The sequence below is a fragment of the Colletes latitarsis genome, chromosome 2, assembly GCF_051014445.1.
Source record: "Colletes latitarsis isolate SP2378_abdomen chromosome 2, iyColLati1, whole genome shotgun sequence".
Lineage (NCBI taxonomy): Eukaryota > Metazoa > Arthropoda > Insecta > Hymenoptera > Colletidae > Colletes > Colletes latitarsis.
Genome location: NC_135135.1, coordinates 11,198,685 through 11,226,615, shown reverse-complemented (window position 1 = coordinate 11,226,615; position 27,931 = coordinate 11,198,685). Strand labels below are relative to the sequence as shown.

Genomic DNA, 27,931 nt, shown 5'->3' with positions numbered 1-27,931 from the left:
TTTTTAAATGGGGACAATTACTAGAATAATTTGCTTCCTTTTAAAATTCTTCCGTCAGTTCAATTTATTTAATTTCAAGGGAGATACAATCTGCTAGAAATAATTTTTTCGTAGACGATCAATTTTAATTTTTAAAATTAAATTGTTTATTTTATTTATTTCCCAATGCAGGATTTTAGACGTTTCGATTCATAGTTAAAGGTCGTTAGACGTCATCATCGAATTCCTAAAGTTCTTTCAAAAATCGACGAAAATTCAGAAGGTGTAGACGAGTGTTCAAAGTTACGCGATAACATGTCACAAACAATCAGAACAGGAAACGGATGTTATTGCCTCTAAATATAGGAACGTCGTAAATAATTCCCGGTGTATACATGATGTAAATCTAGAGTCGATTAAACTCCTCAAAATTCCGTATTCGGCGAGTTAACGGAATTATCGCGTGGAAATTGTGCAATTTCCATTCGATACACCCCGTCGATCGCAAATGAATTTGTACTCGTTTCTATCGAAGCCAAGAAGGACATCGAGCATTCAATTAGTTCCTCGATCTACTGGGTCCAATTTGCCGAATAATTGTCGTAGTTGCGCTCGAGGATTCACGAAGAAGCATCGACTCCATTTATTTGCACATCGAAACAGAACGTCCGTAGGTAATTGATGTTGCTTAAGACTAGATTTGGACTGGGCACCCATTCGGTAAAGTTATGGTTCCTAGTACCTTTGAATTTAAGTTTTAGTCGTAGATAAATCATACTCGATTATATTAGTCTATTATTCTGTCTTTATTAATTTTTAATTTGTTTCAAAAATTTATTTTTAAAAAAGGTAGCCACGTTGACACTTTGATTGCCACATCACCCATATATGGATAGCAGAATTTTCCCCTATGGAACTAGAAAAATTAATTCTCAAGTTGAGATATCGAGGAAGATAAATTCAGATAAGATTTGTGAATTTTAGAAAAGGTTACAAAAATAAGTACTCAAGCACATTCTAAGTTATGTATTTTATAATGGTCTGAAATCAAAATTTTAGTTTTGGAGAAAATTGTATGGTTTTCTGGAAAACACCATTGGAAATATTAATATTGATTAAGGTTAGGTTTGAACTAGGGGTATGTTCAACTTTTAGTTACTTGGTAGGTTTTGATTCAAGTTTTAATTTTGTCTTAAATCTCATAATTTATATTTGAGAGTCCAATAAACAACACTAGCTTTAAACATTTACTGATTTGAATAGAATCTCCATAGAAAATTGTGTTATCTAGGATTAGATTTGAGACTAAGAACTTATTTAATAAAGTTTACGTACTTAAGTCGACGGAATTTAGAGTTTTAATTTTGTCCCAATTGCCTTTTGCGTTTGGAACATCAGTATCTATTATTAGCTTCATATTTATTTATCGAAATAGAATCCTCGTGAAAAATTAATATTCTCTGAGACTGAGTATAGGCTAAGTACCCACTTGATGAAATTGAAGTACCCAATAGATCAGATCGAGAGTTCTAACGTTGTCTTAATTGCCCCAGTTTGCGTTTGGAAGACTAATAAGTATCATTAGCTACATATTTACTTATCGAAGCCAGATCATTGCCACAAATTAGGTGCCTTGCTCTCAAGTCGATGCGCCTATTAAATTCGAATCTAAGTTCTACTTTCGTTTTAATTGCCATAATTGCGTTCGTGAATTTGATAGAAAACTTTTTCGAAGAACCGATGTCTAAGTTTCTGTTTAGAGACCCATTTCTTCATCACGATTGTCTCCGATGTCGGAGTTTCACTACCGCCTTACACAATTTTCGTTACTCGGAAATCATATTCCACGAAGACACGATGGGAACTGGGTTCGTTTGCACAAAATTTCCAAGTTCTCCGAAAGGGAGTCTGCCACCGCCTAACGTCATGCTTCAGATCCTCGGTGCTGGAGCATGCTGATCATAGCTTTCGATTGCTGCCAGTTTGCTCTCGGTTCTATCGTTGACTGGAATCCTGTTTCCTTCCGCCGTTCTTCTGATTACAGCGTTCCGTTACGAAGACATGGTGGTGCCGCAATTTATGGTTTCTCTATTGTGCCGCGTGCTCGTGTTTAGAAGAGGTAACAATAAACCGAGTTTATTATTTTCAAACGGCGATAAACGTATTAATAAATTTAATAAACTAACACTTGATAAGTTTTATCGGTCGCCTCGGTGATCCACGGCTGATAAAAAGGGACGAAATTTTGGGAATTATCCTCGGGGATTCCCGAAAGTGAAGTTTCAGTGAAATTACCAGTGATAAATAAATGGCTGAAAACCCGGAGGAAACGTTTCCTCCTTAATTAAAAGAGTTGTTCCAGTAACGTGTACGCGTGCTCCGGACGAAGTAAGCGAATAATGGCGGCGTTTGAATTTCGACAGGTTGCATTTAAGCCACGTTTGTCCCGCTTTTGACTGAAATATTCTGAAAAGTTCGTTCCACGGAAAGGAACATTTAGTGTCTGTGTAAACCCCGGGTTCCTTTCTCGCCGCGCAGGATTTATTTAAATTTTATTCATAATCCGGGAAATTCCATTAGGAGGATATTCAAATTTCTCGAATCGGTGCCCTACGCGAATTACCATGTAAATGGATAATGTTTTATATATAAACAAGAAGAATGGTCGGTGAACAATTTCATCTGAATCTCGGTTGAAATGTCTCGGTATCGTGGTCTCGATCATTGAAGTATGAGGGTCGCGGGTACTTTCACTTCGTGTGAAGGGGACCAAGATGTGCAGGATTCAACGCGTGTTCCACTGCCATGATTTTACAGTATTAATTAGTGCGTGCGATATGCCGGCTTTCCCGATCGCGGATCCGACGAAACTTTATTTTCTTATCGTTGCGTTAAATATTTGTTAGAAATAATACATTTTCATGGTTAATGGTGACGCGTGATTTCTCCGAAGAATTTCACCGTGATTTAAACACGTTTTTCTCGGTGCTTTTCACGAGACGTGACTGTGTCATCGTTGAATCGGTCACGGAGAATGATTTCGCGTTACTGCAAAATCACGGCTATCGAGCCACCGATGCATTAGGTTAACAGTGCACGGTGATCAATATCGCGAAAGCCAGGTTGCACGTAGTTCCGTTTCGCTTGCCATTTCGCGCCTCGACTTATGGACTCGCGACAACAATGCCTGCGGTTGATTAACTCGAATATAAAGCACTTTTAACGACCAGCCACTTTCTCTGACATTTTGACGATCATTGTTGCAGTAAAAAATTGGCCGAGTGGCCGCAACGATGATAAAACGTCGGAATATAATTTGCGGAAAGATCCGCGCTTGGGAGCCTCGACCAGTCAGCCACAAAGTAAACGACGTTTAGTGAGTGTGTCGAGTATAGCTTACGTTCCAGCTGAACGTTTCGTATGTTTTATCAAAAAAGTATTTCGGTTTTAACTAGTGCGAGCGGAAAAGTTTTGAAATGGTTCGAAAATCGTAGGAATTGTTTTTTGCAAATATCTCGTGAATACTTTATAAAGGAAATAACATAGAAATTAAAGAGCAAACAATTCTCCATGAGAAAAGTTTCATTTGTATTTCTAATAACTCTGATAAGCAATTCGTAGATGTTTATAGAAACGTACCGTCAAAAATATAAAAAGGTCTGTAATATAAGAAAGCTTTTGCAAATATCTCGTGCATACTTGATTTCATGAAGAAAATAACTAACATCAAAATTAAAGAGCATACAATTCTCTGTAAGAAATGATTCATTTATATTTTTAATAACTCTGATATTTTACAAACAAATCGCACATGAATATCACATTAATTGATCAATAACACCAAAATTTGTATAGAAATTCAACATTTTAATTCGTCAATCATGAGATTATAAAAACAAGATATTTATGGTAATTTTGTTGTAAAATTGTATTATTGTATTATTTAAATACAATTTTCTAGTCTACAATTTTCTAGACACAGAATGCACCAACTTTTCAGTGAAACCTAATGCAATTTTCTTTTAAAACTCTCTAAATAATCTCTAAAAAATGTTGCTTAGATACATCATATAATAATTATTCTCAAATTACCTGGGCTGTATTCTATTAAAAGATCAAATTATTTCCTAAATGCAATTTTTCTGAATTTCTTTTTAAATGGCTTTCCAATATTTCCAGATATACTCACCGATCGATGATAATGCTTATAGAAGCTAACCATTCTAACTCAGCTGCTGTCATTGCAACCCAAACCATTAATATATTTTTTAATTTTAGTATCACTTTATCATTCTCGATTTATTTTCATCGGTGCATAAAATGCATTTCAAATATTTGAAATCTATTTCTTGGTCTTCTTTACCAAATTCAATCGATATTCAAATTCATATTTCAAACGCAAAACAATGTAAACACATAGTCTTTATTTTCCGAACCACAGACTTTTATCGAAACCAATTATTTATCGATCAATCAGCTTACAGTACAAGACAGACGTACAAACATCGATTTCGTGTATTGTAATACGCTTAAAGAAATATGTTTAATATACAATCCTTTTGTTTCATAATATTCGTTTTAAAATCTAAAATCTGTATGAATATCACTGATATTTAATAGAGCGATAAATAGAGATTCGCTGAGAATCTACAAAGAGTCTATCGCGATCATACTAACCGCGATATGCTAGGATAGGATCTCATGATATGTAGTAAGCACGTAATAATTAAAATCAGAGTTGCAACTTTCTATATAGAAAATGAGGAATAATAAATCCATGTTTCTTTTTATCTTTATTTTCTTAAATGAGATCACATATTCTTGTATGTACCAATCTTTGCAGCTTATTATTTTCCATATAAAAGTACCAACTGCTATTATGAAAAATTAGTGGTTTAGAAAATGTTTCAATTTTAGTATCGGACGACAATACATTACACAATCATCAAACTTTTCTTTGTAACATTATTCCGTGTCATCGAGTATAGTTTCGGAAATATTCAGCTGGATCGATTTAAACGGGGCACTCTATATTTTTCTTTTCTACTTTTAAACTTCTCGAATTACTCAGCCTACAATTTGCCATTCGATTTATCGTCCACGGATAATAACAGTTATTTACTACTTATTACATCAACGCATACATTTTTTGTACGCGATTACGACTGAAAGATTGGCTGAAAAATATTTTTGTTGGCCTACGAAGAAAGTTAGCAAACCGGAAATTGGCTCGTCGAGAAAAGTCTGACGTCTGCGTTCCCGTAAAAAAATGTCCTTTTGTCAAGATCAGCAGGAAGGTGGTTCCAAAAATAGCCTACTGGGATTATGCCAGGATTTTCAGAGCACCCCTCGCATAATTCACGCGTGGCTGAACATTGATATTATTTTGTGCACTGTCAGGAGAGAGCAACGTAACACCGCACACGTCACTGCGACGCATGCAATGCGGTTTAATAGTTCAATAGAGACCGTAAACACGACAGCCACAAAGCGATCCGGTCCGGAATTCCAGGCACGAATGGAACATAAATCAGCAACAACGTTTGTTTATGGTCCGCGAAATTTTATCCCGGCCACTTACCGTACCGACTGGTTTCTAATTTTAATGGAGGGCGGCTATTCCGGTTTCCTCGTTCCGATGGGAATAACTATGGAAAAGGAAACGCGACGGCTATCTGTCGCGTGATCTGCAAACAATGTCGTGCTGACGCGTGATTAAATTTTTACGAACCGTGTCGCGGTGTTACGTATTCAGCCGACGATGTTTGTCTAACGCGAACGTAATACAGGCGGCATCTCCGGAACGAACGAGCAAGTGGCATAATTGCTCGCGCAATCAAAGCCTGTCTTACGTATTACAGTACTTCAGTCGATAAATTAATGTTCAATTTTCGCAAATTTTATTCGAAATTTTAATAAAAAACATTTTCAAAGGGGCCTTCTTGTGTGAAGCGCGTTTTTCTAGGCTTTTGGCAATCTTTACAAGATTTATTTATATATGTTTCAGTGATATTTCAACATTTTTTGGACGAAAAAAAAGTTAAAATTGGTGACACTACATACTCTCAAATATAGTCGTTTTTAAAAAAGATCGTCTCACGGTATCTCTGGTCCCGGTCATTCTGTTTGAAATGAAAAAACGTGAAAGATTCTTAATTACTAAGAGTCTGGATATAGCTGGCAATAGAACAAAAGAAAACGAATGAACTTCAAACCACAACTTTCTATACACATAATGCAAAAATTAGAAGTACGTTGCCTCGTAAAAGAAAAAAAGAATGACCGGTCATTTGAATTGAGGTTATTCATTAATATTAATAAATTCTGCAAGTCTCTGTTCTCTAATTTCCGTAGCATTGAATGTGAAACTCACAATTTATTGTCACTTCTAGGTCAAGTATTCGTTCTAAGTTTTTTTTATCATTTCTCACTGCGTCCAATTCTGCGACATTTCCACTTGATCGAAGAATTAACCCGTGTATAAATAAACAAAACTGAAAATTGAAAACCTGAAAAGCTCAATGCATCACTCTACTACTTCTATAAGACTTGACCCTCGAACATTTGACTCTCGTTCGAGGTTTGCTTTTACAATGCTATTGTGCCATCCAGAACTATTAAATTTCAAGTGTCACGTTCCTTCGACGCGAACGTTTCAAAGCCCCGGAAACTTTCAGGATGACCCGATAGATAATAGAGTCTGCACACCGTTGGAATGTATTCCCTTCGTATCGGAAGTTTGTCTGCCCCATCGTTCGAGCACGTTTGTTCGTATCGATGCATCGATCGTGTTTCGTGCGGTGTCGTCGGGAATTATTGTCGTCGCAGCGTTTCACGTTGAGAAAAAAGGCCTTCGACAGGTACGACGCGTCCGGCGATCGTCGATTGGCAACGCACGCGACATCACGTGTCACGTTCTCAGGTTCAATGACGACGACCGCGGCAATTGGTCGAGGCCGAGCGTCGCCATGCGCGAGCATTCGACTAGCATTCGAGACAACGTTTCCTTTCTGTGAACCAGGTGACGTTCCGCTCTACGTTTCGCCGCTTCCGACCGGCGTCTGCTGGTACTGCTGCCCTATCAACCTGGACCGCGACATCAAGTATCTGTTGTACACCAGGTACGTTCGCTTGGAGTATCGATCGGACCAACCTTTGTAGCGGGAAAGTAATAGAAGACGCGAATTGGTTTGCACCGGTTCGCTAAACTCTGAACGTATTAGTCGCGTTCGACGACGAAAAGCAATTTAATACAATAGAAACTAATCTCGTAATTAGATCCTTGGAATTTTAGCCTGGAAACGTTATACGGGGTGTTCCACGTAACTGGGACAAAACTACAGTGTATTGCAGCCAAAATCGTACACCACATATATGAAAATATATTTCATTCGAAAAAAGAAGTTTAGGAATGATTTGAAAAAAAATAAGGCAGACATACGTACAGGGTGTTCGTCCACCTCTGGGAAAAATTTTAATGGGAGATTCTAGAGAAAAATTAAATTAGAAAAAATTATTTTTGGTTGCGGGGCTCAATTATAATCATATTTGGTAAATACACATACACCTGAAATCCTACCCACTTTCGAGAAAAAAATTCGAGTAGGTACTAAAATTTCTAGACGAAATTAAAAATTTCAAATCATACTAAAAAAATTATATTTAGTTACAGGGGTCAATTACAAGCATTTTTGATGAATACACGTACCCCCGAAATCATTCATGCGAAACTTTAAAATGTCATAACTTCTGAACGGATTGGACGATTTTAATGTTTAAAAAAGCAAACTACGCGTATTTTAGTGGAGAATATGTACAAATCGCTGAAATATTCGAAAAGTTGGTCCTTGACCCCGCAAAATGAGAAAAACCCCATAAAAATGGTCCAATTTTCAAACAGCCATAACTCCTACAATTGTGAATATATTTCAATGAAACTTTTTTCTGAAGTAGAGCTCATGGGTACCTACAAAAAAGTATTAAACAACTTTTCTGTAGGGCGTCAAACAAAATTACTAAAAATGAAAAAGTAATTTTTAAGAAAAATCGACAGGGAGTAGGTGCCTAAATTTTTCGGCGAAAAAAAAAATTTTGAATCGTTCTAAAAAAATTATTTCTAGGTTCTGGGGTCAAATACAACCAGTTTTGGTGAATACACATACCCCCGAAATCCTACGTACTTTCGAAACAAAAATTCGAGTAGGTGTAAAATTTTTCGGCGAAAAAAAATTTCGAATCGTTCTAAAAAAATTATTATTAGTTGCAGGGGTCGATTGGAATCATTTTCGGTAAATAGACATACCCCCGAAAACCTACGTATTTCCGAGAAAAAAATTCTTTACAGAAAATATACTGTATTGCCGAAAATGTTTCTATAATTTTTTAACGATACCTCGATCAACAAATTAGTATCCTTAATTTTCGTTTTATTTTACCCTCTAGAATCTCCCATTAAAATTTTTTCCAAGGGATGGCCGAACACCCTGTATGTATGTCTGCCTTATTTTTGTTTCAAATCATTCCTAAACTTTTTTTTTTAGAATGAAACATTTTCATATATGTGATGTATGATTTTTGCTGTGACTCACTGTATGTATTATTTTTAAAACGGTTAGACATACAAAAGAAAGTCATAAACTGAATGTAATTTTATTAAGCTTTATACTACTGAATCCTTGTTTTACATGGAACCCTATAATTTGAATTGCACTGTTCGATGCAGTTTCTAAATCTCTACAAAATAGTGTTAAGGTGTTCATGCCCTAAATTTAAGTTCAGGAGTTATATTACTTTAAAGTTCGCTATATTTGTTTAACTAGAAATAAGACAGTTGGCATAGTACACGAAGAGTTTCCCTAATTATTATTATTTAATATCTTGTGGGGCGATTCTACAGACAATAATTCTGAATCTATGTAATTTGTAAACTGAGGAGAAGCACAAATAAAATTAATATTAGCCGCGTTAAGTAATTTTTATGAAACGTTACTCAATAATTCTGACCGCTTGTTTTCTGTTTTCATGTTAGACGGAATCCAACTTACGCCACTACGTTGGATATCAGGAATCCGTACTCGTTACGAAACAGCTATTTCGACGGTAGATATCCAACCATAATCTATATCCATGGATACAGCGATAGCGCGTCTGGTGGTAGCTCCACTGCAATTCGAGACGGTATTTTCACTTTTTCTCAGTTACAGGTTTTCAACCCCAAATGTAACCTTTTTTCAAATCAAATTCATCCTTTCCTTTTGCGTTTTGGAATACTTGACCTTGTTGGTCGAACAATGCATGCTCTACTTCCACCACTATATTCCTCAACGTCGAATTCCATCGAAATTACCGTCAGTTACCATAATTTTCATACTACACTCGAACACAATTACGAATTCAATTCGTATACATCTTTGTATCATACACAATAAAATTTGGAATATTCTAACAATAAATTTACATTGAATTTTATTTAAAAATTTTCAATTTCATCTTCGCCATTGCAAGTCTTATTTTTGTGCACAGGTCAAGACACCATTTAAAATTTTTACTTGAAATTTAGTTTAATCGTTTTTCTCTATCTAACTTTTTCTGTAACAGTTGTTATTTTAATTTAGCAGTATCTTCTTCCTCGCTAAATATTTGTTATTTAGCAATCATTTCCACCGCTATTCGCATTCAAATGCAATGGAATTAAAAAAGATCTTTTCGTGTTAAATATCAGTCCCCTTGAGAATATTCTCAATGGTCAAGGATATCTAGTTTTGAAGTTACGAATGTGTAAGAGGAAAATAATAGATTTATTTATTGTTGTTGTCTCATATATAAACATATTTTGAGGCTATTGGAATTAGAACTGTCTTTAATAATGTTAAGAATTCCTAAAGTTCGAAATTCTAGTTGGTCGTGTGTATTTGTAACTTTTGATACTGTTAGTCACATTCCCAGACAGGAATTGATGGAACTGACTGGAGGACATTAGTAGTTACAAGAATCACCAAGCCACTCAACGATGTTCCTGACAGAATGATGCATCGCGGATCTTTCCGAACTTCACCTCTCGAGCTTGGAAACTTGAGCATTCGCGCGGGATCCATATTTCGAAACGTTCATGACTGACATATTCATTTCAACCCCATTCAATTGAAAATGCTAGAGTGCTGTGCAGGAACAGACGTTTCAGCTTCGTGAGATGTTCGATACGTTTGCATCGAAATGTAACTGTGTCACTAAGTTAAAATCGAACGAAAGTCACGATCAAACCCGTAGCTGAAAATAATTTCTATACAGAATATTTCTTTACATGCGAGCAATAATTTAGGGAATGATTCTACAGACTTTTCAAATTTTTCTCTCATTACCTAACACAACAGCAAATGAATTTTTTTTCATTTATAATCATTAAAAATATTAGACACAATCTATGACTTTTCTTACACTATATTACGTGAATATATTTTTTAACCTTAGATGATGTTTATGTAACAATATTGCCTTTTCAGCGCATTTATTTTGTCAATCCACGTTACTTTTTCAAACGATGTATTTAGAATATTGTTTCGAAAGAATAACTCTGACTTATGATAATTTATCTACACCAAGCAACGATTCAAGCCTTCGTTAAAGTAATATAGTACGCCACTAGTAATTCTTAGCAAGTGTTTACGTTTCACGCGAGAAAATCTTTTCTCGAATTAAGACCGACGTCACGTTCGTTTGTCCAATCTGACCGATTGTTTTTAGGATACCTCAAGCGTGGACAATACAACGTGATACTGGTGGACTGGGCAATGTTGGCAGGCTTGCCTTGGTACGTGACAGCAGTCGGGAACACGAAAATCATTGGACCCCAAGTTGCTCGTTTGGTGAGATGGTTGGACGCTCAACGAGCGGTCCCTTTGTCCAACTTGCACGTGATTGGTTTCAGTTTGGGCGCTGAAATCGCCGGGTTCATGGGAAAGGCGTTAGGCCGGCGAAAAGTAAATAATAATATTCAATACGATGGAAATAAAAGTATTTCTTCTTTTGGTCAAAAACAATCAAACCTCGATAATTGCGAGAAAATAAGACTGAATCGATGCACTAGTTACATCCCTTCAAATTTTATTTATTGCTAAGCGACTATTCCTTTTATTTGACTACGCGTTGCAACGAAACAGACTTTTGTGCAAATATCGAGATTCTACTGTATTCTTTAGAACAAAAACAAAAATGCAGTTTTATATAATATCGTCCACCATTTCTATTTTACTTCTAAATGGAAAAATTATGTTTAAGTCTCCCACGGCTATTGTCAAGATATAGTAATTACGCGAACGATAGTCGCAAGGTCTTTTTAAACTCGTATCTCCAATATTGCAATATTTACGTATTTAAACTTTAAGTGTATAATAATACAGGTGGGTAAAAGTTATTTAGAATAAGGGATAAATTCGATTTAAACTCAAATAGTTCAAAATAAAAATAGTTTTTTTAAGGTTTTTCTTATTTTTAAATTTTTCTCTTTAATTTTGGTACTCGTATTTTGGAAGTTTATTAATATTCCTTTACCAGAGCCACGACTTTTATTTTTAAATGCTAACCTAAACAGTCACGAAAATTTGACGCATGAAATACGTCTGTAACATGAAGAATGTAAATAATATTATCTTGTCGAGATATAGGTAAACTCGAATAGGAAATAATGAATCATGTCAGCTATCGGGGCCACTTGTTTTTAAAGGGACACTCTTCGATGATCTGTAGCTTGTGCAGTTTTCATTATTTTTACTTGAAAAAAGTACTGTGCATACTCAAAATATCGGTATATGTGCAAAGTCCCAATACATAACGATTAACGGTCTTCTTTTTCAAAAGCAGCAAAAGAGGCCTAAAAATTGCATATTTAAACGGAAATATCACCTTAACAAAAGAATTTGCTTTCAGGTTGGACGAATCACTGGGCTGGACCCAGCATACCCTCTCTACATGAACAGTGGCAGAGAGGGACACCTAACAGCGGCTGACGCGTTGTTCGTAGACGTGATCCACACGGACGGTGGCCATTTTGGATTTCCGAATCCTCTGGGCCACGTGGACTTCTATCCAAACGGTGGTAGAGCGATTCAACCAGGTTGCAATTTGCAAAGTGTGATACGTAGGAGCATTTCGCGACTCATCAATCAGTATAGTACGATTCTCAATGTCTCATGAATTGACACGTTGACTACCATTTCAATTTTACGTTTCCTTCAAACACCACGATAACGAATTCCGGTACTTACATACATATAATTAATATATAATATATAATTTAATTTATTTATAATATAATTCAAATTAAATTATATATTATACATTTATATATAATATAAATTACTTATTTTTTAATTAATAATAAATAATCCAAATCAGTGTAACAAAGAAAATTTAAATTGTTACAAGTTAACTGTCTAGTCTGATTAAAACGCAACGAAGGAGGATAAGGCCAACAAATTTTTTAATATTGATCATCGAGCATGAATAAGACAAACCCATGTCGAACACATGGCATACGAATTCTATTATAATTAATCAAATAAGTAACAAAGGTTCTGTTTCGAATGGGGTGTACAATGTTATCAAGAACATCTAACTTAAGAAAATCAAACCACTCTAAAATTTCCTATATATTCTTGTCAAAATTTGAAAAAATAGAATATGCTTTTTCTAATGACTTCCTCAATTATTTAAAAATTCATGCAATTATCGATGAAACTATATTGAAATTTATACGAATGTATTTATTTTTCTGCCCTTAACATCGAATTTTCAGCTCATTTTGTTGATCGATGTGGCTCGTTGACATTTATTATTTTAACAGCAAAACGTATATTTTGGAGTGGTTTGGACACGTAAAGTAGAAAGAGATGTGACAGTCAACGTGTTAATTTAGACTTGGCTTAGCTAGACGACTCGATCTATCGTGGTAAATTTAAAAATTATTTATTTTTTGTCCAGTTGTATGCGGACATAATCGAGCTTGGATGTTTTACGCGGAATCCGTGGTGAATCCTTTCGGGTTCCCTGCCAGTCGGTGTCCAAGATGGCGTGCGGATATTCGAGCGAATTGCATGTGGACCCCGGATGTATTAATGGGATTCGCGGTGCAATCTACAGTCAGGGGCAAGTTCTATTTGAGGACAAACGCAGAACCACCTTTCGCTAAGAATGCGACCGGATACATCGGGAAATGACGAACAACAGTCTCAGTTTGGATGAACCAGACGTGTATCACTGATGTTACTACCAATTAACTTGCTTGAATCCTTTGAATCCCGTTCAGAGGAGGTTGCACTGTCCCTTATCGGGAAAACGATAATTCACGATTAATTTCTCTATCCCTAATTTTTTGTTGTAATTATTCGACTACTGTAGGTTCGATTTTCAAACGATTCGTTTTCGAGTTGGACAATACTTTCCCCGACAAGCCAGGAATGGTTACCATAATTCTCTACCACGGAGCGGATAAGACACGTCACGGTGGGATTTATGATTCTGGAATTTAGAGACTGGCCAATTTGCGCCGGGCCACGAGCACGATACTGCCTAAGCTATTCCGTCCAGTGCGTGACAAATCGATGTAAATAATCGACAATAAAAATCTTCGTCCATCGTGAAACAACGCTTCTTCTATTCGTGATTAGAGATAGAACGAAACTGACCATGGAACACCGAGGCAAACTTGAACGATGCGCGGTTCTCGTGCCGCCTCCGATGCATCTTGGCTGCCGTCGAAATATGGAAATTCCAAGGACAAGTGCTACCTTATTCTCTGTTTTTAGGCGATCGATAAGGGTTGGTGGGAAAGTTCCCGCGAGTCGAGGGTAATTGCGTTAAACAGTTTATAAGCCAGAGTCTGGCATCGGAGAGAACAGGGCCACAGCGAATAAAAATGTTCGGGGGGGAAAAAAGCTGGCGAGTTTCCAATACCTTTCGATGCTTTTATTTTGCAGTGATTTTGCTGGATGAACGAGGAACTAAAAGTCTGTGAATTCGCGACTCGTGCGTTCGTATTTAAGGGCTGAAAGCACGGTCAAGGGTTATCGATCACTTGAGGCGAAGAATCATACTATCGCAGGCACATAATATGATCCTCTAAGTATCGAAAGGAATCGAATTCCAAATGATACTTGTTCGTAGCGATCAACCATTCTACAAGTAAGTTCGGATCTGACACGAGAGTTACGAACTCTTCGTGAGTACTTTGAAAATCTGAAACGATACTTTCAAGTGTACTCGAACCTAGACGATATAGGTTCGAACCTTCTACAAAAGCAACCAGAACATTGTTCTATCTGCAGGGTGAGGCACAAATTAGTCCCCACGATTTTTCAGTCCCTTCCGATGGTCCGAGAAAAAAAAGTTAATCAGTATTTAACCGACAAGAAAATTTTTTTTTTTAAACAAATAGATTTCCAATAAAAAATTAAGGTCATTGTTATATTTTTAAATGAAACTGGAGATTTTTCAAACGACATTGAAGAAAAAATTGCCATGAATCAATTGCCACAATATTTCAAATAATTCCGTTAAATTAGTCCGTTACTGTCCCAAGATCTGTTAATTCATTGTGTGAAATTGTCTGAGGTACGTTATACAGTAACCTTCCTATATCGTATCGTAGAATATCTTAAAACTAATGTTTTTTATGAAAAAGGATGCTATTATTGGGCTTTTTTGAAAGGTATACTGTCACAGGTTTGTTACAAAAATTAAGAGTATTTGCAATAACGAAAATCTATAACATTATTTTAACAAAACAGGCATTTTTATATATGTCAAAAAAAAGTGACCGCCTTATAATTTCTCACTTTAAGTATTTCTTATATTTTTGCATATTGAGTGCATTCTGTAGTTTTTTGAGAATTCAAATTTCCCATAAATGCATAAATATCCGCCGTCTAATTATAACAATGAATCAGTGTCCTGATAATGAGAAAACAAATAGGTTAAAAATATTTCAAGAACGCTATAAGACTTTATTACAAAGAGCAGAATTTTGCATTGCAGAAAGTGGAATGCAATTCGTACATTTAATATAATTGCTAATTATTCGCATATTTATAATATGCATGTTTTCAATTTGGTTGTGTATAAATTTTCCTTTTATTTTGCGTGTTAAGGACGCATTCTAGTGTAAACTGCATTTTGAAGCAGAAAATTAAAACATCCCGCAAATGACAAGAATTTGGCTCGTAAACTGACGTTTTGAATCGAGAATAACTTTATGATGCAAACGCAAATCGACTAATGTTTCTACAGGGGTATGTTGACGGATGCCCAAGTTAATTGAACGACACTTATGATCTATTTATTTTGATTACCACATATCGCTAAAGCCAGCTGTTAGAAAACGGCGAAAGCAAAGTTGTACGCCTGATACCACAGAGTAAATGATTTTAAAATCATGGTATTTTCATCGAAATTTCGCTCGTTGTGCTCGAGCAACGATTCCTTTCGGTTATAGCGCGATATCGATTCTCGAAAACACCTCTTCGCGAGCGTCAAAGAAATAAAGAACAATATCGATTCGAAGAGGATGAAAGCATTTCCCGCAGGAAGCAGTCGCGAAATCCTATCCCCTCGGAGTTGTTCAGCACAGGAGAAATCATACGTCAAGTATTTGTCCCGCGCGGATCAGAAGTTTCCCGCGAAACATTTACGGGATACCCACGGCAGAGATTTTCCAATCCGTCGTTGCAACAAAGACGTTTCTGCGATGCCGCGGCTACCTTTTCCCTCGTTCCCTTTGTCTCCCTTTGGCAGCATCGTGGATAGTTTCCAATCCATAACGCTCGGACGGGCATCCGCGCGAGACAATGCTTTCCTCTTTTTTACCGCTGGCTTCTTCCACGTTCGGTCGGGTCTTTCGAGTAGATACGGTCCTTTCATCCGAAAAAGCTCGTACGATGTAAATGACGAAGGACTGCGCTCGTCCCTCCATCCCCCCCCCCCCCTCGTTCGTTTTTATTCACTTCGAAAACGAACACTCGAGACGACTATCTGCTGCTCTGCATCTAGGACGCAAGTGTTGACACGAAATGTTTGCACGAGAATTCATGAACTCGGCACGCGTCCGATGCCTTGGAAAGAATCCGAAGCTCGAGTGTCTAAAGGACCCTCGAGAAGTCGATAGCGATACAAGTAGTACATAGTTCGTTGTACGAGTGGGTAGTGCGGGCTCGGTGCAACGTAGTCAAAAAACGTTTATCGAAATATTGTGAAACTGGTCAACGATTTGGCTGAACGCGTAGAAGAGTCTCTCCGGTCGGAGCTCGTGTCTTAAAAACATTATAATGCAAACCACGCTCGACGATGTCGGATAGGAGACGAAAGGAAGATGTTGAAAATTCATTAAGTATAGTCCGGGCCACGATATAGCGAGTAGGTGTCAAAGTTTACACGTTTCAGCTCCCGGAACAAGTTGATTGACAGAAATACGATGAGCTAAGGGCCTTAGACCATAGTCAGGGCCGTACGAAGAAATGTTTTATCCAGTGTCGCCATTTTTAGAGATATCGTTAGAGAATTAATTAGAAAAACGGTAGTGCAGTTACGGATACAGAAAGACATTCAAAAAAAAACATGAAAAAATCGTTAATCCTAACTTCAAAGTGTTGTCAGTTTTTTTTAATTATCGACTTTTCTCTTTTATTTTGCTACCGGTTATAACCAAATTCATACTGATTAAGAATGTTTCACATTTTTTCATTTTAAACAAATAGAATGGCTGGAATCATGGATATTGTGAGACGATCTTTTTTAAAAGGAATTATGTTTGAGACTATGCAGTGTCACCAATTTTAACCTTTCACTTAACAAATTTTTATATATCACTGAAATATGTATAAATAAGCCTTGTAAATTTTACTGCAAAAGGTGTTATAGTTCATTCACAAAAAATTCCCCAAGGAAGCCTAAAAATACTCGCTTTATATTAAAAGACCCCAGGAGGTACATCACCCAAAATAAGTGATTTTTAAGTCTGTTTCCTGAGGTAACTGTTAAGTAGTATAACTTTGCAAATCACACCTAATGTTCTACTTTATTTGTACCAAAAGGTAATAAATAAATAAATAACAAGGTCTCAACTCATGTCAAGAAACATCTAACTTTTACTGTCACAAAAGATTCATTACCTCAGTTTACAAAATTACGGAGTTATGTACCGATATATTTGATAGTATCTTATCAGCTGGCACCCAATAAACCTCAGAAAGTATTCATTCTATTAACTTCGATTCGAAAATGTTATAAATTATAGGATCATCTACAATGTAGCGTATGCTTTGCCTACATATTTCAGAAGATGAAGAATATTCATATAGTAATTTCCAAACGGTTACTTTATTTCTTAATTTTTGTCAATAAGTGCCTTGCAACGAAATAAGCGCCTTGAAATGAAATATCTTCGAACACATTTGTTTAGATCGAATATTTGGTTTATCGAGGGAATCATTTACGTTTCTTAACTTTCGTAATATAACCTTTTCTTTTGTCGAATCGACGCGAGCCTGACATTTCGGATGCCCACGCAGCTCTACCTGGAAGACATTTCCGTGCGAAATAGAACACAATTTCGAGAATCAATAGGATGATTCATGTAAAGCAGGAACAATTTGCACGACTTCTCTTCCAGGTCATCTGACGTTTCATAGACGCGCCATCTCGGTTCATAGTGTTCCTTCGACGCGACGAGGATCTTCGTCCTGGAGGAACCAAGGATTCCTAAGTTCTCTCGGTGGAGGCAAACTGCGGAATCTCGGCGAGAGCTTCGGGCCTCTCGGTCAGTGAACCCGGCACTTTCGCTAAAAAATTCAACACTGACAGGTCGATAACGATCGACGACCTATGGCCGGGGTTATAGATGACCCTAGTCTTGAAAGACCACAGGCTGTAAAGGCCTAAGCGTGCAGTCCACGCCTCGCCACGTTCGACCACACGTCTCCTTACTGGCGTGGAAATCCCACGAGTATCGTGGCCAGCTGTGCTGCCTCTGAAAAACCTACGCGGAAGTTCAGCGCGGAAAACTGTCCCGAGAACCGATTATTACTCTCTCGCAACCGCTAATGTCACGTTCAATTAAACTTCTGACGCTGCCCGTTAATATTTCGACGTACCAATAAACTAAACTTCAGGAAGATAGTTTTTCGAAAGATATTCCGATCTGAAAGTTTGACAAAATTCATTTCTTTTTTTCTCTATTTGCCAAAATATATTAGTCTTTGAAAAAACGTCTGTAGCGGGATTTGTTTGAACTGGTATTCATGATGGTTCTGGTTGCCTGAAGGACTTGATGAATTTTTTAAAATATTGAGTTTTTCATACGTTTTTAGTATGCTGTATACCATCAAAAATCGAGAAAATCGATACTTGCATTTCGATGTTCCGATATTTTTTTTAATTGTTCAGCTTTTTTATTTGTTGTGGTTCGTACGATAGCCATATTCATCCTACACACTGTCACACCATTTTTTTGTTGTATACATACATACATAAAATGGTGATGAATAAGGCTGGAAAGACCTTTTAGGCCACGATGCCCCTTTAAGAACCAATTTGACATCGATTTCGATTATTACTGCAAACTTTTGAAAAAACTAGACAATTATTTTAAATATTCAAAATTATTCTTGTAAACAACGTTCTTATCTTCTAACCTTGCCCCAACTTCCCCTGCTTCTTCGCCGGTGTCATTTTTAAATACGTCCAGACATTTTCTATCGACTTTGAATCTTAATAAAGAACACGGATCCAGGTTGGTTACGTGCAGTCAACAATTGTAAAAATATGTCAAAGCAAACCCGTGCACCCGGCTATTCACACAATGGTTGAAAAATAAGCGATCGAAGAGACGAGGCAGTGCCAGGACGCACAGGATTCAGTTTTCCAAATTAAATGGCCACTAGACCTAGATCGTGCAACACGCGATTCCCCCGGGGATTCCCGCGAGAGGAAGAAACAAAATATGCCGTAGCACGACGAAGCGTGAACTGCGAGCATGGAAGCCACCAGAGATTCAGCCTGCCCTAGGTTTTACTGGCGTTTAACCAATCACAATGTCCCATTAATAACGCCTGCTTTTCGTACTTCGTTACAAAGCGAAAGCAACTCCGGTAGATTGAGATTCAGAGAACTGTACGTATACAAGTTTTCTGTTTGCCTGTAAACTTTTGTCGTTCCGGGGTCTATCAAGGCATCCTCTACTTGGCGAACCCGTAGTTTGAAATTTAAAGTGAATTTTCTAGCGAAAAGCATTTACCAGACCCGCCGTTACCTCGAGCCTTCAACATTATTTCTGCCGAAGGTGTCGATAAACATTTAGCATTTTTTAAATTTTAACTTGAAATTATTTTCCAAGTATCATTGGTTTTCCTTCATAATACAATATTAAAAATAAAATAATTCGCATTAACGATTACACTGATCAACAATTTGTAAATGATGGTTTATATTCTTCACGATTAACACTCGCACGGCGGTTGATGGGTCTTTTTCGACCCAGATAGCACTTATTTTTCATTCATTCCTCTATTTTCTAAAACATTGATGTTTCTGGTATTTATTGTACACTCTGTAACTATTTATATTTCATTGGTATTTTAAGAGCGATGGTCTAATAAAATATGTATTCTTTTAATAAAACTCGAAAGTATTTAGGACAAAATTAGGATCATTGTGTCTTCTCTTTCAACTCTGGTTTGAAAAATATAAGGAATGATTTATTTAATTCAAATGCAGTAGATTAAAGTATGCGTAGGTATGTTAAAACAAAACATATCTTTTTTAAATTAATTATGTCTCTGTCAATACACCACAAATTTAAAAACTCTAAATCTTCCGTGATAAATAAAAATGATAAATAAAAATGATTTTTAACGGTATTTAAAAACAATATTAGTTTTCAGTGAACAGCAATGATGTAATAATACAATAGCAGGTGAACGAGCTTATAAAAGTAAGCAATAATAATAAATAATGAATGTGGAAATTCAAATGCGAGAAACAAATAAAAAATAGCGGTATTGGTCATATGGAGGTTATATGGGGATATAACATGCCCAATTGTTATTTATAAATAATGGATTTTTTTATAAATATTTTGTATTCTTTGCATAAATCAAAGCTGATTCGCGATCATTGTTTTAATTGATGGAAAATCGAATGCTTGCATCAAAAGAATATGGAAATTGCAATTCGATATTTCATATTGAGAGTTAATTTCCGCGTAGAATCAACATTTTCGTTCGTTACTGCTTTTTCTGTACGAATCTAATTTAATTTTGAATGCAGTAAAATATAATTAATCGATTGATGTTCAATTCTGGACTGTACAGCTTTCCTTCCGTTAAAAAATACTAAAATTTCTGTAATTACATTTTCTGTCTCACTTCCACTTGTGTTTATTTCTAAATCTGTTGGTAACGTTGCGAGTGACACGAAAATGGTAATGAGGCTCTAGAGCCCCAGAAAAATGGGCCGAAAAAATATATTGGGTGAAAGGTCTACTCGTCTGTGGTATAAATTAGAGAAGGAAATCGCTCGGTAAATTGAACCGAATGAGACATTATATCGTTATTGGCTTTGTCATCGCTGTCAGTGACAGCGGTAAAATCGATAAAACGGAATAACGTCTGGCCGGTGCAGTCGCGGCTCCAATTCAAATCCCGGCCGCGTATCGAGAATTTCGATTCCGCAACGGCGGGGGTGCATTGTCCTCCGCGGAAATAGGAAACGAAACGCGAAATGTCCGACTCCCGTCTCCTGTCGATGACTCCGTTATCGATTTCCTGCGGTTGAGATTATAGGCACGTCAGAACCGGTCGACCCTAAGCGACGGTTCCACCCTCGTTACATTATTTTGTGCGTGTGCATGGTCGCCCTTGGAGAAGGTCGCCAACGAAGGGTTCGCCTCCCCTACGGGTCTCCGTCTGCATCGCTTTTATGGCGCGCCGCACGCCACACAAAGCTTACCTGGCGATTTCAATCGTCGCACAGTGAGATATTTGCATTCAAAAAGCAGAGAAATTATATATAACGATAAACATCACGTTTTCCCCTATGATTTTCTCATCCTATATGTTAATACTAAACCTACTGCAAACTACTCACTAAAATTTCGTTTAGAATTTCTAACACACAATATTATTTTAGCGTCATTTAACTCCACGGCTTTTCTTGTAGTGAACGTGCAATGAATTTTACAATATTCACTTCTATTCTTATTGTTTATTTTCTGAGAAAAATATGTAGCCTGTCTTGCCTACTACGATTGATCATCTGACCGGTTGAATGATTTATATTTTTTTGTAAAGAACTGGACGAAATTTAGTATCAAATCCTGGTTAGCTTTTGATGTAAATAGGAAATATATGTATAGCAAAGACGAAAGAAGAGAATCTTCAGCTTCCACTATCTTAAAACAGTCTAACAACGCGTATTAAAAATAGTTAAACTTTAGACGCGTGCAGTTCCGAAACCACTAGTGTTTTATTAATTATTGAACCATTGTTAGAAGCGGCAAGGCTTCCACTTTGAAATGGTTTTTGGTTTTTGGCGATCCGACTTTCCGTTTTCGAGATATCGCAATTTATGTAAAAGGTAATTTCTTTAATCCGACTATCTCACTGTCCGTCGCATGTACAACACCCTATTCGCGCGTATTAAAACTACTAAAACTTTAGACGCGTGCAGTTTCGAAACTACTAGTATTTTATTAATAATTGAGCCATTGTTAGAAGCGGCAAGGCCTCCCCTTTAAAATGGTTTTTGGTTTTTGTCGATCCGACTTTTCGTTTTCGAGATATCGCAATTTATGTAAAAGGGTATTTTTCTTAATTTGACTATCTCTGTCTCCGTCTGACGCGTCGCGTCGTACCTCCTTGTCGCGCGTGAGTCGAGACAGTCACGTGACCAGGAAGTCGTAGTATTTCCAAGAATTTACTACGCACTGTTTACTATTTTCACGCGCGCAAGATCAATGAACACGCGCGAGCACAACGAAACGTAAACAAACCCTATCTTCGAAACTAGCCACCGCATCGACTTGAAATTAAAATCGCTATATCTCCGGAACTAATAAAGCTATCGACTCTCACAAACGCTCATTTTAAAGGGCATTTCATCCTCTATCCAATGAATATATCACCTATTATAATTTATGCCATCTTCTATGTTTATTTTGACATTTACTTTGACGCTACATACCAAAAGTAGTTTCAGCACTTCCTATTGATCGTACGACTGGTGTGCGATAAAACTGGATCATAAATTGTTTATTTAACCAATCAGCTATGGCGACCTCTCTTCAGAGCACGCACTTGTTTGTTTTATTTCGTTTTGACCTCCAAAGATTCTAAACATATTAAAATTTATAATATTTTAGTTTTCGCTAAAATTAAAATTTAAATAGCAAATGGTAATTAAATTTTACGCCTGTCGGATATAGTAGTTATGACACAAAATACTGTCATTTCTCCATGACGGATATAGTCGTCAAACACAGCTGACTGGTTAATTGAAAATGAATTTAAAATTGTATTCAGGGTGTTTGCATAATCACTATGTCATTTTTTCGTAAACAATTGTTTTCTCAAAATTTGTTTAAGAAAAAATGTGCATATAAAATTCTATACATATAATGCAAAAATTAGAAGTACGTTGCCTCGTAAAAGAGAAAAGAAAAGGCTGGTCTAATAATTCGCGACGAAGAACATCTATAAGATACTCATTTTATACCCAAGTAAATTATTTATTAATAAGAGTGTAGTTTATGATATGAGAATTATATTACGTGTTTGTAATTAGATTACATAATTCGACACTTTGTGACATTTTATTAAGCTTTTTAAAATATTTATTTACTTTAACAACAACCAGCACAATTTAATAAAACAAATGTAATATCAGGGAACGATTAATAATATTTTTATTTCAGTTTGAGGTAGCCAATTGTTGACTTTTATCAGTTAATATTAATTTATACGCTGCGAGCACGAGTTCTACGTCATAGTCCACAATAGCTGTGCATTTAAATTTTCTTTAATGTCGTACTGATATGCAATATATTCGTGCAGATGATATTTAATGTAAACATGCAAAACGTATGCATTACAAACAATATGTAAAATAAAACATATATATGAGTTCCACTAATGACGAAACAGAGGCCAGTCAAAAGTCAATACTGCTGTTTTCTGAAATTGTGGTAATAACTTCTATCATACAAGAGTGACCAGAATAATTAAAACAGAAAGACGATATTCAAACTGCAATCTACAATTTAAAATATTTACGATTATATACTTTGATAAGAAACAATCCCTAATGTAAATCTCGAGGTTAATAAGTTCATTATTATTTATTAGGATCTAGTTGGAACATTTGTTACTAAAACATAGTTTTCATGATACATAGATTATTCCAGTACTTGACAAGCCAGATTATAATTTATTACAAAATATGACAATGTAATCATAATTGGGCCACTGTCGAAATTAGGTGCACTTACCTCAGTGTACTTCATTGAGAGATTAATTAATAGATTAGCGAGGTTCTCCCGATGAAAATGAGTACAAACATGACCTCATTCGGAGCCCCACGCACATTTAGGGTATTTAGAATCAATTCGTATTACGTTTATAGTACTGTCCCTCAGGTTGTCACGTGTTCTACCAACCATAGCAAATTTTTTACTATTAAAAGAGATAGAAATTTTCAACGTACGAATCACGTCTAGGGTTCATTTTAAAAATCATTACTGTATGGAGATCGGCGGATGGTGATAGGTTAACTAACAAACAAAGAAAGAGAGTCGCGGGACATCAAAGGGTACGGAAATGATAGTTTGTCTTTTAATAAATAGATATTTCCATTATTCGTTGTGTCTCGACATGTGACGTCGAGGTCGCGCGTGCACGCGTCGTGGTAACGTGATCAACAGCAATTACAATATAATTATGAGAATTGTGCATATATCTGCTAAGCGTACAGCTCACGTGAACACGTCGAGTCATTGCCACAGTATTTCAGTGTTAAAAGTCGATATGTTTGAACAATCTCTGTCGAGAAAGTAAAATCAAATTCTCGAGATCTGCAAAATTCGTGATCATTTAGAAAAATTACACGAACTTCGTGACGGGCTTGTACATCGTAAACATAATTAGAAAAAATTGCCAAAATTGTAAATGTTATAGTATTCATTTAAATAATAGGTATTTTTGGAAATGATAAAACTTGTTCATTTATTGTGAACTCCTCGTTTGTGGAAGAAATTCAAACCAACACAGAATAATTCGTCATTGCGTATTGAATAAATGAAAACAGTGGCGCAGACGACTGCATTTCATCTACGCGGGGCAAAATCGTTTCCTTGTGTCGTTTCAAGTTCGATACTGATCTAATTGTCATTATGTTTTCAATACAATTAAAAATTACAATTTCATTGAATTATTTCATATTAAAATTACAATTTTATTTCGTCAAATTTTTGTAGGTCGATGTTGAACTTACTTTCATCGAAAAAGCCTGGTAAAAGTCTATTTATAATCGCAAATGTATCAACGACCCGTCGCTACACGCTGAATGAACAAAACCAGTGGCGCGGAGGGCTCGGTTTCATCTACGCGGGGTGAAATTCTTTCTCGCGAGCCGGGGACATTAGACCAGACATTTTCGCTCGCGACTGGCGTCATAAATACCCGGTATCGCATATTCCGGTACGCCACCCTTCGATAGTGACCCCAATTTAAATCTTTTCACCGGTTTACCCGGAGTTCTTGAAGAGTGACACGACCGAATACCGACGGTGAGTACAATAACGGGAGCCAGTTTCTTTCTTTGCGCGGAATTGGAGTGTGTGCAAGTCGTTTCGAATACGCCTTCCCGTGACGTCATGTGATTATTTCCACAGAAGAAAGTCTTCCGCGCGGCCGGGAGTGACGCTCGAGGCATTAACGCCTCATTAACGCCCTTCGTAAATGACGCGATCCTTCATCACGTGCTGCCACTCGTTTCCACGTCCCTCGTTTCGGTCCTTTTCCATTCTCGTTGCCTCCTCGCGTACTGTTCGGTTAACTTAAAATCAGATATCTATCCCCTAGTTTGATAAAGCAATCGCGTGAAGTGTAACGCTCACGTTTTATCGAACCTTTGTATACACCCACGAACTCCTTTTATACGGCGAAAGCGTATCACGATGTGAAAAGTTAGATAAGGAAATATTGATTGATAGTATAAAACGTGTGTTGAAAGACACAAACTGTACAAAAAGTAATTGTAAACATAGGAATGTATACGTTAAAGCGTTCTATTTAACACTTTCTTGCCATTTTAATCGTGAAAGATTAAGAAGAGAAGAAAAGTATTGTTAAAATGAAGATTTTATCTCTACGATAAAGTAGAGATTTTTTTTTGTAAAAGACAAAATATAAGTTACTTGCTTTAAATAATGATTGCTAGTCGGCATTTATAAGTCGGTTCGAGATTGCTACCAGTCACCAGGGACTAGTTACGTGTCCCCAGCATCAGACTACGCGTTTTCTTCTCGAAACTATCTAAGAGGACCTCGGAGGAACGTGTTAATATTGACGAGCAATACGTTACGTTTCGCGTGCAGGTCGAACTAATGCAAACGTTTATATGATTTTATAGTTTTCGATTATACGTTTCATAGAGTACGGAGATCCGAACAAGAAACACCGGACGAGGCAATACGGTAGAGAACTGCGTTTCAACTATTCGCTCTATATGGATCCTCATTAAGCCTCATTAAGAAGATACGCCCAAGTATCGTGGCCATTCTATTTTTGCTACATCCTGCAGTTTGTCCAGAATCTCGCCCCCGGAGTAATTAAGCCCTTTGTTCCTATCGTTCTCGTTTTTCCACCATCGACCCTTTCCGTGGCATCTTTGACCCCGAACTGCACCATTTTGTAAAAGGCAGCGAACGCAGAGATTAATTTCACGCGTTGCACCGGGTCGACGTTCAATTTTAAACGCAGACGTAATTTAACCCGTCACAGTTTCAGCCATTGCGATCTTCCAAAGCACCACGGTTACTTTGCTAGAAATTATGCTATCGTTTCTTTCTTATCTTTTACATTCCGTTCCAACAGGTCCACGCATAATTTAAATATCTCTACTTATACTTCAAGATTTATTTGTAATAATGGTAAATCAATTTAGACTAATATATTTAATACCAATGAAGCAGTAATTTACAAAAATATGTTTTGTTATATGTTTCACGTATGCGGGGTGTTCGGCCACCCCTGGAAAAAAATTTTAATGGGAGATTCTAGAGGCAAAAGTTATTAAAAAATTAAATTAAAAAATTTCAAATCATTCTGAAAAAATTATTTTTGGTGGCAGGGGCCAATTACAAGTATTTTTGGTGAATATACATACCCCCGAAATCCTACGCAGTTTCGAGAAAAAAATTCATTACCGAAAATTACATGTCTGGCCATACCATTGACATGTTTCACTGAAATTTCATGCGTATCTTTAAAACATCATAACTTCTGAACGGATTGGAGGATTTTAATGTTTCAAAAAGCAATCAACGCGTATTTTAGTGAAGAATATGTAGAAATTCTAAAAATATTGGAAAAGTAGTTCCTTCACCCCGTAAAATGAGAAAACCCCCACAAAAATGGCCCAATTTTCAAACGGCCATAACTCCTACAATAGACAATGGATCTCATTGAAATTTAGTTTGGAAGTAGTGCTCATGGATGCCTACAAAGAAGTACTAAACAAAATTTCCATAGGACGTCAAACAAATTTATTAAAAATGAAAAACGAATTTTTAAGAAAAATCGACAGGGTGTCTAAATTTTTCAGCGAAAAAAAATTTTCAAATCGTTCTGGAAAAAATACTTTTAGCTGCAGGGGTCAATTACAATCATTTTTGGTGAATAGACATACCCCCGAAATCCTACGTACTTTCGAGAAAAAAATTCTTTACCGAAAATATACTGTATGGACAGAAATGTTTCTACAACCTTTTACGAAGCCTCAATCAACAAATTAGTATTGTTGATTTTCGTCTTATTTTGAGGACTAAAATCTCCCAATAAAATTTTTCCCAGGGGTGGTCGAACACCCTGTATAACATGCTTTTCTGTTGCATCATTCTGCACAATCTTTATACTTTTCTAGCGAACGTAAGATAATTATATTCGATTCTCCGTTTAAACGTTGTTAATCAAATAAAAAGCAAGTAATACAATGTCATTTTGTCGTTTTTTGTGATTTCACTTCTGATTAACAAGCTAACACGCTCTAAAAGACGGCCCACTGATACTTTTTATGTTAAATAAGTATTTCATATTAATTCTTATCAAATTTTAATTTCGGAATAATAACTTTACATCAGAGTTTGTTTTGATTACAATGACTTAAGAAAACAAATGTACAGAAAAACTTGATTTGCGAAAGGGTGAATTTAGCAAACTAAACTTGTATTATTGTTACAAAAAAATTGTAAAAAGACCCTTACAAAGTGTGGACCCCTCAAAATGACGTAACACTCCCTACACGTCTGTGTGTACCATTTACATCGATATTAAGAAATTTAGGCTCGAAACAACCCCTAGATCCTCCCCACGATCGTTTCTTCTCGCACTTTTAGTCCATTCCAGAACTATCCCTACCAGTTTCGTTCCATTACAGGAAATTATACGCGATACAGTTTCATCCATCGTAGCATCCGCGACCAGACAATAGCGGCGGATCCACTCACGCGCTGATACTCCTGGGGAAGTTCCACAGCCGGCCATTAACGACGACAGCGGAGAGAGCCGCATCGTCACGGAAACTCCGAATTATACCCTCCAGCCAGAATGAACTTCCATTGTGCGATGCGTTCCTTTTTATCGTACCGATTCTCGGATTTCGCTGAATATTTTCCAGCCTTCGTCGACGGTGCGAA

General features: G+C 36.6%; 2 protein-coding genes across 3 annotated transcripts in view; one reads left to right on the top strand and one right to left on the bottom strand.

Moving 5' to 3' along the window:
* LOC143351724 (uncharacterized) overlaps positions 1–27,931 on the bottom strand; it is an 88,460-nt gene that overhangs the window by 35,903 nt on the left and 24,626 nt on the right. The window lies entirely within an intron of this gene.
* LOC143347235 (putative endothelial lipase) lies at positions 9,028–13,593 on the top strand. The gene is made up of 4 exons (XM_076776254.1): positions 9,028–9,156; positions 10,720–10,955; positions 11,902–12,145; positions 12,955–13,593. Exons 2-4 carry the CDS (start codon positions 10,767–10,769, stop codon positions 13,188–13,190), a joined length of 669 nt encoding a protein of 222 aa, XP_076632369.1. The 5' UTR covers positions 9,028–9,156; positions 10,720–10,766; the 3' UTR covers positions 13,191–13,593.

What these genes read in the sequence shown, in the direction of transcription:
- LOC143347235 (XM_076776254.1), top strand. Translation starts at nt 10,767, where the DNA reads ATGTTGGCAGGCTTGCCTTGGTACGTGACAGCAGTCGGGAACACGAAA. An exon ending in AGGCGTTAGGCCGGCGAAAA is followed by an intron (nt 10,956 to 11,901) that starts GTAAATAATAAT and finishes ATTTGCTTTCAG; the next exon opens with GTTGGACGAATCACTGGGCT. An exon ending in GCGACTCATCAATCAGTATA is followed by an intron (nt 12,146 to 12,954) that starts GTACGATTCTCA and finishes TTTTTTGTCCAG; the next exon opens with TTGTATGCGGACATAATCGA.